This window comes from Oryzias melastigma, linkage group LG5, assembly GCF_002922805.2.
Source record: "Oryzias melastigma strain HK-1 linkage group LG5, ASM292280v2, whole genome shotgun sequence".
NCBI lineage: Eukaryota > Metazoa > Chordata > Actinopteri > Beloniformes > Adrianichthyidae > Oryzias > Oryzias melastigma.
Window position 1 is genome coordinate 22,120,455 of NC_050516.1, and position 14,402 is coordinate 22,134,856.

A 14,402-nucleotide genomic window follows, 5' to 3' on the forward strand; every position below is an offset into this window, starting at 1 on the left:
CTGGAATCAGCGGCTCAGACAGAACATGAAACATTTCTCTAATTAAATAAGTTTTATGTTTCTTATCAAAAGAATTATTCCCTTTATTTATAAAGTTTCAGTTCATGAATATTCTCTCCCTAAAACAAAACACTAATAATAATTGAAAGTGTCGTCTTATGTCAGGTTTGATAAGATTACAAAAATATAATGTTATTTTAACAAACCACATCTTTTTATGAACATATACTCTTCTTTAAAACATCAAGTTTTCATCAAAGCTCTAATGTTTATTTCTAGTCATTTTTTAATATCTTGACATTTTTTTATGAAATGGATTTTGTTTAAATCACAAATGTTTTTTTCAATGTATCACAGAAGAGTAAAGATTAAAACTAGTGATAAAGACTAAAATAATTATTTTGAGGTTGTTTTTTAAATGTCATGCATATAAAAAGATGCTTATATAGAAATATGTGTAACATTTTTGCATAATTTTGTCTATTCTTACAGATCGTTGTTTTAGTTGTGTCAAAATGAAATGGAGAACCAAATGAGTGTTTGTGTTCCAGTGGTGTAGTCTACGTGATACGCAGATTTACACAGTAAACCCAGAAGGAAAATTCTCAAAGTTCCGTATAACCACTAAAAATGTGCCATGATACACATCAGTTTGTTTGTTTTTTTATGATAAATACAGGGCTGCCAACTCTCACGCATTGTCCGTGAGACACGTGTTTGACTGATTGAACGTACGATTGTCGTCCGTGTAGTGAATGTATCATGAAGTATCTATTTGTAAGGATGCAGTCATTCTCTAGTCTTCACTGAGGTCCGCGCACTGCGTCCCTGTAGGTCCTGCCCTCTCCAAATGCTTTTCGCACAGGACGTGCACGTGATCCGTACATCCCAGTGAGATGCCCCTGGGATGTCCTCACAAACTACACTCTGATCTTTCTATCAGCTAGGCTGCACCTGCCCTGGAACAGAACCAATGGGCTTCCTGCGCAGAGTTCGGGGGTGGGAGTGGGCGTCTGCGTCTCATGAATTTTATTCATTTATCCTTGAGATGATCAGAGGTAGGATTGATGGGATCAAATTTGGAGCTGAAAAATTCAAACTTGGATTTCCCATCAGTAACTGAGTTTGAATGTTTTAAAAATATAACTTATGGTTTCATTTAAGAATTAATTTCTAAAATTTGTCTAAAAACTACAAAATCATAGTTTAGAGACCACTGGGGACGTTTATACAATAACAAATATATAGTTGGAGTGGGACTTTAATATCTTATTTCTACTGTATGTTGATTATTTCTCACAGATTGAGGAGCAGGACTGACTTGACTTGTCACCACTGCAAAGCTGGTCCTAGTCGTGGTTCTGATCCACTCAAATGTGAAGTGGGCCAAAACAAAACCAAGAACAGGAACAGTTTGGTCCTGGATAAAACAGCAGGTCATGAGCCATGTTTGAAGATGGAGCCGTCCACTGAAGTTCTCAAACCTTGAAAAAAAAAGACTACAAGCCAGAACCACAAGGGAAAATAATTTGAAATAGGTTTTTGCTCACTGCCTTGTGTTCCATCTGAATATGAGTACATATTCTGTTTATTCTCATGTTATTAAACATTTTCATTGGCTGCTCCACTAAGATATAGAGCCTTTATAGAAAACACCTGCTTACTCTCCCGAGGCAATAAGCATCAGAAAATAAAGTTTTTTTCAATTTTTAAATTGATTTAGTCTTGGTTGGGTAGTTTAAGGATTAAGGTGGATATTTTATGTGTTGCTCTCAGTGTAAGAAACTGGACTGAGCGACCCTACCCTCTTCACAACATAGGAGGCCTATAAATAAACAGCTATTAGTCATTCCATTGGTCAGAATAAATATTCTCTGATACCTTCTTTAAGATCTTCTTACTGATCCTATGTTTTCATGATATTTCTTAGTTGTTCAAGTTCTAAACTGGCCAATCAGAGTCCTCAATAAAAGCATGTGGTTTTAAGGAAATATTTGAACATATTTTAATCAGACACACAAAGAACACCTCACACTTTGGGTCCTACAAACACGACACCGAGCTATGTCTTAATTCCACCCGTACTCAGGCCAAAGTGGTAGAACTTCTTCCTAGACCGCGTTTCATGTTGACAGATATTATTCTCCCGTGATGTTTGGGTCAAACCAGGGAAAGAGCATGGACTCAAGAAACAACCACACAGCATTATAGCCGTACAGAAGGGAGAATAATACATCAAATTAAAGCTATGTATTATTCTGAGATATGAGCTGGGCAACATACGATTTGTAGCCAAATTCACAAGTAATATAACCCCCAAAGTGTAGAAATCCTCCCATGAGAAACAAGCACAGAGGGAATCCACCCATTCTACAAAATGATTTTCAGGCTCTGGTTTTATCAAATGTGACCATCAAATTAATTTAAATGTTTTGGACAATGGTCACATAAAAAGTAAAAGCAAAACTATTTTTTGTATACATACAGTAATATTAATCTATTATGATTAATATCCAAAATAAAACTTTCTAGAACCACTAAATCTCTTCATGACAGGTTTGTTCGTTCATTTTACATTCTGGATTCAGATATTTATCTTTGCTTATTTGCAGGTTTATCCTAAACTTCAAGCTCTGCTGTTAGTTGCAGAGGTAAAACTTGAATGACTGTCTAAACTCCTACTTTCACTTTTTTCATGGCACCTTAGACTAGAGATTTAGTACATTAATGAAAATAAGAATTAAAACAGACAATTTTTTTGGGTATCCATGATTTAATAGTTGATTAATAAGGTCAAACGTTTAATGACTTGAAGACATCTTGTGTTTCTTGTAACAGATTTTCATGTTTAAACAATACATGTCCATTTACTAAATGCTGATCAGTACAAAGACAACGATGAACATTCTGCTTCTTGTGTGTGGATGTTAGAGCTGCTTTCAGGGCTGCTTCAGGACAGATGTTTCTCCAGGAAGGCGAGAGTAAGAGGCTTGGAGGCAAAATCAGAGAATACCCGCTAGAATTTTCTAGACCACACCACTGGCTGAGGTCAGTGTGACTAAATGCTAGAAATTCCCATTACACCTGAAAGCAGCAATAGCGAGCTCTTAATGCCAGCACAGAAGAGTGTAAATTCCAAGCAGCCCCTGAATGCACCTTGTGCCACGGTGAATGTGACAATTAAATCCATTAAATCTGTGCAATAAAGTCTGGATTAAATGTGTGAACCAACTCTGGGATGGATGTTTGTGGTGGTCAACAGTGGAGGAGGAGCAGACTCCATCATGGTCGTGTTTGAGCCTCAGAGATGAAGAACAGAGACTCACCTGTCAAAGTCAAAGAGATTTTCTGCTCAACAAATTGTAGTTTTACCCGCATTTGTAAATTTAGAGTTCTGCCTGTATTGAACCATGGGTTATAGAATGTAATTGTATGACTGATTTAAAAAAGAAAAAAACATTCTACAAAGTAGATCCCGCCTTCCTTCCATCCATCCTCTTAATTGTGGAGAAACCCACAGCTGACCCCATACGACACCTCCACCCCTCTCTCTTTCTTCACACCTGTCCGGCGCCTTCTCAGCTGACAGGAGCCGTGCAGCTGCAGGGGGCGCCATTTCACTGGTTTCAGGCCATTCAAAACATTGTGATATAACAGGTAACAGAAACCAATAGCAGCACAGATNATATATATATATATATATATATATTAATTTATGTCAATTTTTTTCAGTTTTAATGTCTATTTTTCAAGTTTTCAATCAGTTTTTTCGTTCACTTTAAAGTTATCCTGATTTGACCCCATTCGACACCTCCACCCCTCTCTCTTTCTTCACACCTGTCCGGCGCCTTCTCTGCTGACAGGAGCCCGTGCAGCTGCAGGGGGCGCCATTTCACTGGTTTCAGGCCGTTCAAAACATTGTGATATAACAGGTAACAGAAACCAATAGCAGCACAGATTTATTTTCTTCTCTCCAAGCGCTAAGCTGCCGCCCCCTTTAGAGTTGGCGCCCCGAGCAGCTGCCCGTACAGCCCGTACCTAAAACCGCTGCTGGTGAATAATAGCAATCCACTCCTCTATTGTTGGTGGTTCCTGTTTGTTTCATTTTTTGTAACAGCTTTTTTACTTGCAGCAAACAGAATGTGTCGTAGTTTTTTCTCCGTATTGTTGAACCTGTCCAGAGTCCAGTTACTAAGATACATAGCTTCAAATTTTTGACCTCTGTGTCAAACATTGATGTTTTTGTCTGTTCTCATTGAATCAGAGCTCCCAAACCTCTTCATTTATTTATGATTCAACAAAAAAAATCTATAAAGATAGCACTTCCTTCAGAAAGCAATAGGATTTTTGTCTTTTTTTCTCATTTTATTGTCATAAATGTCACTTCATACATCCAGAGTCTCACTTGAATTCATTACAAACAACTTCTAACTGATGTTGCTAAAACACAACATTTGTCAATAATCATGAGATGCAGTAAAGTCTTCTGTGAAGTCACAGATTGTCCTGGAATCTGATCCTGAAATCCCTCCTCCTGATGACGAAACATTTGAGAGTTCAAAGTCTTGAAGGGAAACAAGCTGTGAGGAAACCTTCACTGCAGAAAGAACTGCAGCCTCTTTAACTGGAACTCTGAAGCAAAAGAACAACCAATGATCTGGATCAAGAAACTTTCAGCTGTTCCATCTGTCTGGATCTGTCAAAGGAGAATACATTTGATGTACTTTTTCTTTCCTGTTCAAAAACCTCAAAAGCCTTCCTCTCTGAGGTTCCTGATCTGCAGCTCCTCCTCTGTCATGATGGGCGTAACCAACAGGAAGAGAAGAGAGAAGCTGATTGGCTGAATTCACTGTGAAACCATCTGATTGGAGGATCAGAGTCAGGCTGCTTTCTGAGGAAGTGAAACTCACTCAGTCTTTGTGTCAGAGAGGAGAAATGGCGCAGAAAGGAGTGGATCTGGATCAAGAAACCTTCAGCTGTTCCATCTGTCTGGATCTGCTGAAGGATCCGGTGACTATTCCCTGTGGACACAGCTACTGCATGAAGTGTATTGAAGGATTCTGGGATGAAGAGGAGAAAATCCACAGCTGTCCTCAGTGTAGGGAGACCTTCACACCGAGGCCTGTTCTGGTGAAAAACTTCATGTTTGCTGCTTTAGTGGAGCAGCTGAAGAAGACTGGACTCCAAGCTGCTCCTGCTGCTGATCACTGCTATGCTGGACCTGAAGATGTGTCCTGTGATGTTTGTTCTGGAAGAAAACTCAAAGCCATCAAGTCCTGTTTGTTCTGTCTGGCCTCTTACTGTGAGAAACACCTTCAGCCTCATTTGGATTCAGATGCACTAAAGAAACACAAGCTGGTGGAACCCTCCAAGAACCTGCAGGAGAACATCTGCTCCATTCATGATGAGGTGATGAAGATGTTCTGTCGCACTGATCAGAAGTGTATCTGTTATCTCTGCTCTGTGGATGAACATAGAGGACATGACACAGTCTCAGCTGCAGCAGAAAGGACTGAGAGGCAGAGAGATCTGGAGGAGAGTCAACAACAAATCCAGCAGAGAATCCAGGACAGAGAGAAGGAGGTGAAGCTGCTTCAACAGGAGGTGGAGGCCATCAATCACTCTGCTGATCAAACAGTGAAGGACAGTGAGAAGATCTTCACTCAGATGATCCATCTCATCCAGAAGACAAGCTGTGATGTGAAGCAGCAGATCAGATCCCAGCAGCAAACTGAAGTGAGTGGAGTCAAAGATCTTCAGGAGGAGCTGGAGCAGGAGATCACTGAGCTGAAGAGGAGAGACGCTGAGCTGAAGCAGCTCTCACTCACAGAGGATCACAGCCAGTTTCTGCTCAACTACGTCTCACTGCCACCACTCAGTGAGTCCACACACTCATCCAGCATCAATGTCCGTCCTCTCAGATACTTTGAGGATGTGACAGCAGCTGTGTCAGAGCTCAGAGACAAACTGCAGGACATTCTGAGAGAGGAATGGACAAACATCTCACTGACACTCACTCATGTGGATGTTTTACTGTCAGAACCAAAGAGCAGAGCTGACTTCTTCAGATATTCATGTCAAATCACACTAGATCCAAACACAGCACACAGAAAACTGTTACTGTCAGAGGAGAACAGAAAGGTGACATTAATGGAAAATTCTCAGTTTTATTCTGATTATCCAGACAGATTCACTGATTATTATTGTGGTCAGATTCTGAGTAGAGAGAGTCTGACTGGACGTTGTTACTGGGAGGTGGAGTGGAGAGAAAAATATGTTTGTGTAGCAGTCTCATACAAGAACATCAGTAGATCTGGAAAAGGAAGTGGATTTGGTTGTAATGACAAATCTTGGGCATTACTTTGTTCTCCAGACAGTTTCTCATTTTACCACAACAACATAAAAACCTCCATCTCAGCTCCTGGTTCCTCCAGAGTAGGAGTGTACCTGGATCACAGAGCAGGTGTTCTGTCCTTCTACAGCGTCTCTGAAAGCATGACTCTCCTCCACAGAGTCCAGACCACATTCACTCAGAACCTCCATGCTGGACTGGGGTTGGGTTATTCTGGAGACTCAGCAGAGTTCTGTAAACTCAAATAGTTCCTGAAAGAAGTGAAATGTTTGTTTTTAGTGATTTCTCTGCTTTATGTCACTTTGAACTAAACATTTTAACTGTTAATATTCTCTGGAGTCGTGTTTGTGATCAGAAATAAAGAGAGAAATGAAAAATCTCTAGAATGTGGATTTGAGACATTTTTGAAGATGAATCTCAAACTTTTTGGAGTAAAATCTGTTTTCTTGTTGTTTCTTTGAACTTTGAGATTTGACTGTTTGAGTTGAAATATCACACAAATGTTGTGTTCATGTTTTTGTGTTGTTGTCATGTGACCTGAAGGAAGCTGCAACACAAATGGAATCAGTGAGGTCACAATCAAAGACTTTCTCTGTGTTTGTTCTACACAGAAACAAGAATCACCAGATTCACCTGTGCTTGTAGAAAGAACATTTACAACTTTGTTTTCTGACTTTTTGCTCCATTTGACAACTTCTGATTGAAGATTTGTGTCTTCATTTCTTTGTTCTTCAGAGAAAAGTTGTTTCTGATCATTTGACAATAAAAACATCCCAATTCTCTTGTCTTCATTCCAGAGTTTGTGTGAAATGTGATGAAGAAAAGAGGGAATAATCTGAGGGAAGAACTGAGGCAGTTTTCCTGGAACTCCAGAGTTCATATTTAGAGAAGAAACATTTTTGTCAGTCACTCTGAGTCCTTTTGACTTTCTGCAGTAAAACAGCTCCCTTAAAGTCAAATGAGATGTTTTCCTCAAGATTTGATCCAAAAGGTTTTCTACTTCCGTGATTCAAAAGCTTCAAACACCAAAGGTCTGGTTTTCACTGGAATCAGCGGCTCTCTTTTAAAGCGGAAAGATATATATTTATTTTTTTAAGTTATGACAAGTAAAAACATCCAAACTCTATCAGCCAAACATTTCTCTAACAGAAAAGTTGTATGTTCCTTGTCAAAACAGGTCTTCACTTTATTTAAAAATGTTCCATTCATAATTATTAAATTGCTAAAACAAAACAATAATAAATAAAAGTGTAGTCTTTTGTCAGGTTTGATAACGTTACAGAAATATGTTATTTTAAGAAACAACACGTTATGAACATATACTCTTCTTTAAAGCATCAACTTTTCATCAAAGCTGTAATATTTATTTCTAGTCATTTTTTTAAATCTTGACAATTTTATAAGAAATTGATATTTTTGAGCCTCAGAGATGAAGAACAGAGACTCACCTGTCAAAGTGAAAGAGATTTTCTGCTCAACAAATTGTAGTTTAACCCGCATTTGTTGATTTGTTAATTTTGATGAAATTTGTTAAACTGTTAATTTAGAGTTCTGCCTGTATTGAATCATGGAGTTATAGAATATAATGTTATGACTGACTTAAAAAAAATAAAATGAAAAAACATTCTATAAAGTAGATCCTTCCATCCTTCCTCTTAATTTTGGAAACCCGGAGCTGAACTCATACTATGGGGTCAAATGAGGATCAGCTTAAAGTGAACCAAAAAAAACAGATTTAAAACTTGAAAAATAGACATTGTAACTTTTAAAAAAATGAAAATCTGAAAACAAGACATTGTAAATGTGAAAAAAAGAAAAAAATGAAAATTTGCACACAAAAAATAATACAGCTACTTTGAATTAAAAAAAATTATAAATGTAAAAATTAGCAATTGAAAAAAATGTATCCATTAGTAACAGCTGCTGTTTTGAATTTTCCATTTTTTTCTGAATATTCATTTAGTCCTGTTTTCTTTTTTTATCTCTTTCTTTTTATTGTTCTTTTTTCTTAAAAAAACACAAATAGGGTAAACATTCAGAAGGACAGAAGGGGGCGGACATTGTTAGTAAAATATAGGGAAAAAAAACAAACAAGCAAACAAACACGAAAAACACAACGAATAATTAAACAACTGGAGGAAACAACAGAACAACAAAACATACACATGGATCACCTCAGCTCTACAGGTTTTTTACATGCTCCATATATATTCTTATGTTCTTGTCGTCGTGTATATTGTCCATTTCTCCCATCTTTTTATGAAAAGTTCTTCTTCCATTTTTATCTTATGATTCAGTATTTCTATCTTATGTATTTCTTTTACTATTTCTTCCCATTCCTGTTGTGTTGGTGTTTCTGTCTTTGACCATTTTTAGTAACCGTTTTCTTACAGGCAGCTAGGAAGATTTGAATTAAATACTTGTCATTTTTAAAAACATCGCTTGACAAACTGTCCAAGTATAAGAATATACTTGTCTTTGGTACATTGTAACCCAAGATTCTAATGATCTGATGAATGTCTATCCAGAAAGAGCTGATTACAGAGCAAAGCCAAAAAATATCAGAATGTTCTGCGTTTATTTTTCCATATTTTCTCCAACATGGTCATGGTGCTATGGCGTATTTGATTTTTATTTTAGGTGTTACCAAAAAATCTGATTATGTTTTTCCAACAGTGAGGTCTCCAACTTCATGATGATGTGGAGCTTTGCTGCGTTTGCCAAATTTGAAGCCATTCCTCTTCTGACATATTTACTCCAAGCTCCCTTTCCCATTTCGGTTGCCATGGTGCTGATGCCTTTTATTTCCATTAGGTGTTTGTAAAGTGTTAATGTTATTCTATGTTTCTAGGTTTCAGCAATAACTTGGACAATACCCTGATCCAAAATAGTCTTGGCTCTTAATTCTTTGTCAAAATAATCTCTTATTTGCAAAAACCTAAAATGATGACAATTATTCAGACAGTATTTTTGCTTTATATTTTCAAAATTAAAAATGTTCCATATGCATACTGCAGTTATACCCTTATAACTCCATTCGTTACAATTTTTATCATAAAAACCTGGTTTAAAGTCTTTATCACGACCAACCCACCGCAGTATTCTAACCTCATTTTCTAGTTTATATTTTTCCACTATTTATATACCACAATCGCATTGTAAATTGTGTAACTGCTTCTAATTGGTCCTGTAGCGTTCTGTCTATCTCTAATTAAACTATGAATTTTCCTTACCTGTATAAATTATCCAACATTTTTTCATTTGGATATAAACTTATCATCACATCAACAAATNCAAGTTTTATGTTTCTTATCAAAACAGTTACTCGCTTTATTTAGAAACTTTCAGTTCATGAGTATTCTCTCCCTAAAACAAAACACTAATAAGAATTGAAAGGTTTGTCTTATTTCAGGTTTGATAACATTACAGAAATATAATGTTACTTTAACAAACTACAAGTGTTTTTATGAACATATACTCTTCTTTAAAGCATCAACTTTTCATCAATGCTCCACTTTTCATTTCTAGTCATTTTTTTATATCTTGGCATTTTTTAAGAAATTGATTTTGTTCAAATCACAAATATTTTTTCCAATTTATCACAGAAGAGTAAAGATTAAAACTATTGATAAACACCAAAATTATTATTTTGAGGTTGTTTTTTATGTCATACATATAAAAACATGCTTTTATAGAAATATGTGCAACATTTTTGCATAATTGTGTGTAATCTTACAGATCAGTGTGTTGTAGTTGTGAGTCACAATGAAATGGAGAACCAAATGAGGGTGTTTGTGTTGGCCGAGGTCAGGTGTGGTTGGCTGAGGTCAGATGTGAGTAAATGCTAGAAATTCCCATCTCACCTGAATGCAGCAATAGCATCTTTTAGTGCAAGCAGAGAAGTGTTGAAATTTCACACAGCCCCTGAATGCACCTTGTGCCACAGTGAATGTGACAATTAAATCCATTAAATCTGTGCAATAAAGTCAGGATTAAATGTTTGAACCAACTCTGGGATGGATGTTTGTGGTGGTCAACAGTGGAGGAGGAGCAGACTCCATCATGGTCGTGTTTGAGCCTCAGAGATGAAGAACAGAGACTCACCTGTCAAAGTCAAAGAGATTTTCTGCTCAACAAATTGTAGTTTTACCCGCATTTGTTAATTTAGAGTTCTGCTTGTATTGAATCATGGGTTATAGAATGTAATGTTATGACTGACTTAAAAAAACAAATATTCTACAAAGTAGATCCCGCCTTCCTTCCATCCATCCTTTTAATTTGGAGAGACCTGCAGCTGAACTCATATTATGGGGTCAAATCAGGATCAGCTTAAAGTGAACGAAAAAACAGATTGAACACTTGAAAAATAGACATTGTAACTTAAAAAAAAAATGAGAATCGGAAAACAAGACATTTTAAATCAGAATTTTTTTTTTTTTTTAATGTGAAAAAAACCGGAAAACTTAAATGAAAAAACTATAAATGTAAAAATTACCAATTGAAAAAAAAAGTATCTATTAGTCACAGCTGCTGTTTTAAATGTTCACATTTTTTTTCTCAATCCTAATTCTTAGCCCCTTTTTCAGTTTCAATTCTGATTTTCGTGTTTTCGCTGCTCAGCTGAGCCAAATTTTACATGGAGGCGGAGCTTTGAGCTCATTGGCCACCGGGACACGTTTCCTACGGGGGACAGATGAATCCTCACTACATGTTTTCTACGTTTTTCTCAGAGAAATTTGAATATTTTTTTACACTTTTCTCTCCGTTTTTACTCCCACTGTTCAAACTTTCATAGAAATCTAAGTCTAGCATTTGGATGAAAACAAGGATCTGATCATCATGAAGATTTATGTAATGCTGCGTGAGACCCCCCCTCCGAGTCACAACTGAATTTTGTTTGTCCGTTATCATGTTTTCCTAGAATTACAATTGAAAACAACATACAAAAGACATTTAACACAATGCTGTGCAGCATAATAACAGTACATGAAATAATACAAACTCAAAAACATACTATATAAATAAAACTATATGAGAAAATATGATGGTTAAAAAAAACATTCATGATTTGAACATTTATATTACCGTATTAAAATCACTCATGTTGCTCTTCAATCCATTGTTAAAAACATTTTTAGTTATGACTGTTATAACATCCAAAGTTTGAATCGCCGCCCCGGGCAGCTGCCCCTATTGCCCGTGCCTAAAACCGCTATGATCAAGAATATGGCCTCCTCCCATGTAAAGGAGGACAGGAAGCCAGTATCTGTAAACGGAGTACATGATTCTGAATTACCCGCCGTATTCAATGTCTTCTTTTCACGTTTTGAAAGAACTGATGTCTTTGAAAATTTGTCTCAGTGTAAGAATTCTCTCAAGCCAGTTAATGAAAATAGTAATTTCACTAAACCAGGTCGCTGCCTTATTTAAAAAGGTAAAGACTGGTAAGGCAAAGGGCTCTGATGGCATCTGTGGCCGTACCTTACACCACCGTGCCACCCAGCTCAGTGTTGTTTTTAGGAAACTGTTTTAACTGTGCGTCAATAGTGGGGAAATTCCTGTCTTATGGAAGACATCAACTGTGATACCTCTTCCAAAATCCAGGAACTCAAAGACCCTTGGGGATTTCAGAGCGGTGGAACTGACATGTCTTGTCATGAAAAGTTTTGAGCATATTTTAAAGTCTTTTATCTTGTTCTTAACTGAAGGGAAACTGGATCCTCTGCGATTTGCATACCAGTCTAAAAAGAGAGTCGAGGATGCTAAACTTTTTTATTGAACACTGTTTTTAAGCACCTTGAGAGACCTGGGGCCCATGTCAGACTTTTATTTGCAGATTTCTCCTCTGCTTTTAATAGAATGCTGCCCCACATTCTGATCACAGACTGGCTTCTGATTTTAACCTCCCAGATCAGCTTCTTTTATTGATTTAAGTTTTCTTACAGACCGGGTTCAGCGTGTTCTTGTTAATGGTAAATTATCCCCACCTTCCATTTGTAACACTGGGCCTCCTCGGGGGTGTGTCCTTTCCCCTCTCCTTTTTATCTTGTATACAGACAGTTGCAGATCTTCAGAAGAGAACAGATTTGTAATCAAATTCTCAGACGACACGGTTCTAGTGTCTCTGTTATCTGAGACAAACCATGGGCCTGCTTTATAAAGTTTGTTGATGGTGCAACACCAATTACCTTGATTTTAATGTGGCTAAAACAAAGGACATGGAGATTGATTTTAGACGTGCTACAGCACATGGTGTTAGTGTGATCCATGGGGAGAAGGTGGAGATTGTCGAGAGCTACAAATATTGAGGTACTGAATTCGACAACTAACTAAAATTTCCCCTGAACACAGACGCTATTGTGAAGCGTGAGCAGCAGAGAATTTACCTGCTGAGGAAGCTGAACTCTTTTAATGTGAACCAAACCATTCTTAATCATTTATTTTGTTCTTTTATTGAGAGTATTTTAACATTTTGGTTTATTTGCTGGTTTTACGGTCTGTCTTTGAAGGACAATTTTAATTATTTAATGTAATTTTAATCTCAAGTTTGTCAGCAACAGTTAGCTGAAGTTGAAAGGCTCGGCTAGGTTGTTTATTCTGTTCTGGTGTTATGTGCCTGTGGGAGTAAGACATTTTGTAAGATTTTAAACACTTTTATTAAAGAATTTCAATGCATGACAACTACTCATCTGGAGGTTTCATGTCAAATCCATTACTTTTATGTCCAAGACCAATACTCTTCAAAAATGATGTCCACAAGAGCAGGAGCCACAAAAATATGCATTTTGCATATTAAGAACATGCTAGAAGAGTTTTGTACACATTAGTTGCCACTTGACAATGTCTCAGATTTCATATACAGTTTTCCCCTTTTTCTCTACAGTCATTCCATTGCATTGAAAATACAGGCTTGTATTATTTGTAGCTTGGTGGTCCATCTAAAGGAGGAAGAAGAACTGTTGGTAGGTGGAGGTCTTATTTGACATTTATCCCATTTTTTGGACTTCAAACACTCATTATTTTTTAATTATTTTTAGGAGGAAGATGCTGACATCACTGAGGAAGTCTTGAAAACTGCCAATGCAAAAGGGACTACACCAGCTCGTGCAGGAATTGTGATCGAGGGAACAGAAGTCCTCCGAGTCCTGGACCTATAAGAGCCTCATTTTGGTTTGTTTCCACCAGCGTCCTCTTTTCTGCTTCTGATCGACTGACACACGTGGCCAAGCAGGAAGTAAAACAAGGAAACCCGTAAAATCAGCAGGACGTCANTTTCTGCTTCTGATTGACTGACACACGTGTCCAGGTGATAAGCAGGCAGTAAAACAAGGAAACCTGGAAAATCAGCAGGACATCAGCCCTCAAAGCCTTGAATTTGACACTTTGTGCTCTGAAAAAGTTTTACTGTCCTGCTGACAGTAACAAATGACAAATATTGAAGTTAAGCAGTTTCAATAGTCACTCCAACAAAAAAGTGTTAAGCTTATTTGATTTTGAAGGTTTTATGTGACATTGTGGTATTTATTTGACTTTTTACAAAAGGCAGGACAATAAAAATTGCTGAAGTCACTACCATTCTTTGTTTAGTTTTTTGTAATCTTTATTTTTTATAAATAAGTATTTATAAGATGGAATAGCTTTTCTTAATTTTGTGACATTAAAAAAAGGTGTACGGTTAAAAAGTGATATTTCTATTCCAAATAAACAATTGAACCAAAAAACTATGGTGGTGTTTCATTCAACTGAGGTAATTAAGTTCACAGAACTGAAAAAATTAAGGTAACAATTTGCATGGACTTTTTTGAGTAAAAGTGAAGGAAACAATTAAGTTGAAGTAACTTAAATGCAATAAGTTGCTAACTTAAATTCACCAAAAGCTTTAACTTAAAAATGAAAAATATTTTGTAGCTGTAGGACTAAGAAAATTAAGTTAATTAAACTCAAAAAAATCTGTGAAAAATTATTTAATACTGACCAGAGTTGGGAAAACTTAAAAAGATCGATGCAAATTGTTACCTGAATTTTTTAAGTTGGCCCAGCGTATTTTTCT

At 36.8% G+C, this 14,402-nt stretch overlaps 1 protein-coding gene across 1 annotated transcript; it reads left to right on the plus strand.

Annotated features, from left to right (window-relative positions):
* The first annotated feature begins 4,364 nt into the window (after positions 1-4,364).
* On the plus strand, positions 4,365-7,143 carry LOC112145045 (E3 ubiquitin/ISG15 ligase TRIM25-like). Its single transcript, XM_024270048.2, has one exon. It carries the CDS (start codon positions 4,936-4,938, stop codon positions 6,598-6,600), a length of 1,665 nt encoding a protein of 554 aa, XP_024125816.1. The 5' UTR covers positions 4,365-4,935; the 3' UTR covers positions 6,601-7,143.
* The last annotated feature ends 7,259 nt before the right edge of the window (positions 7,144-14,402 follow it).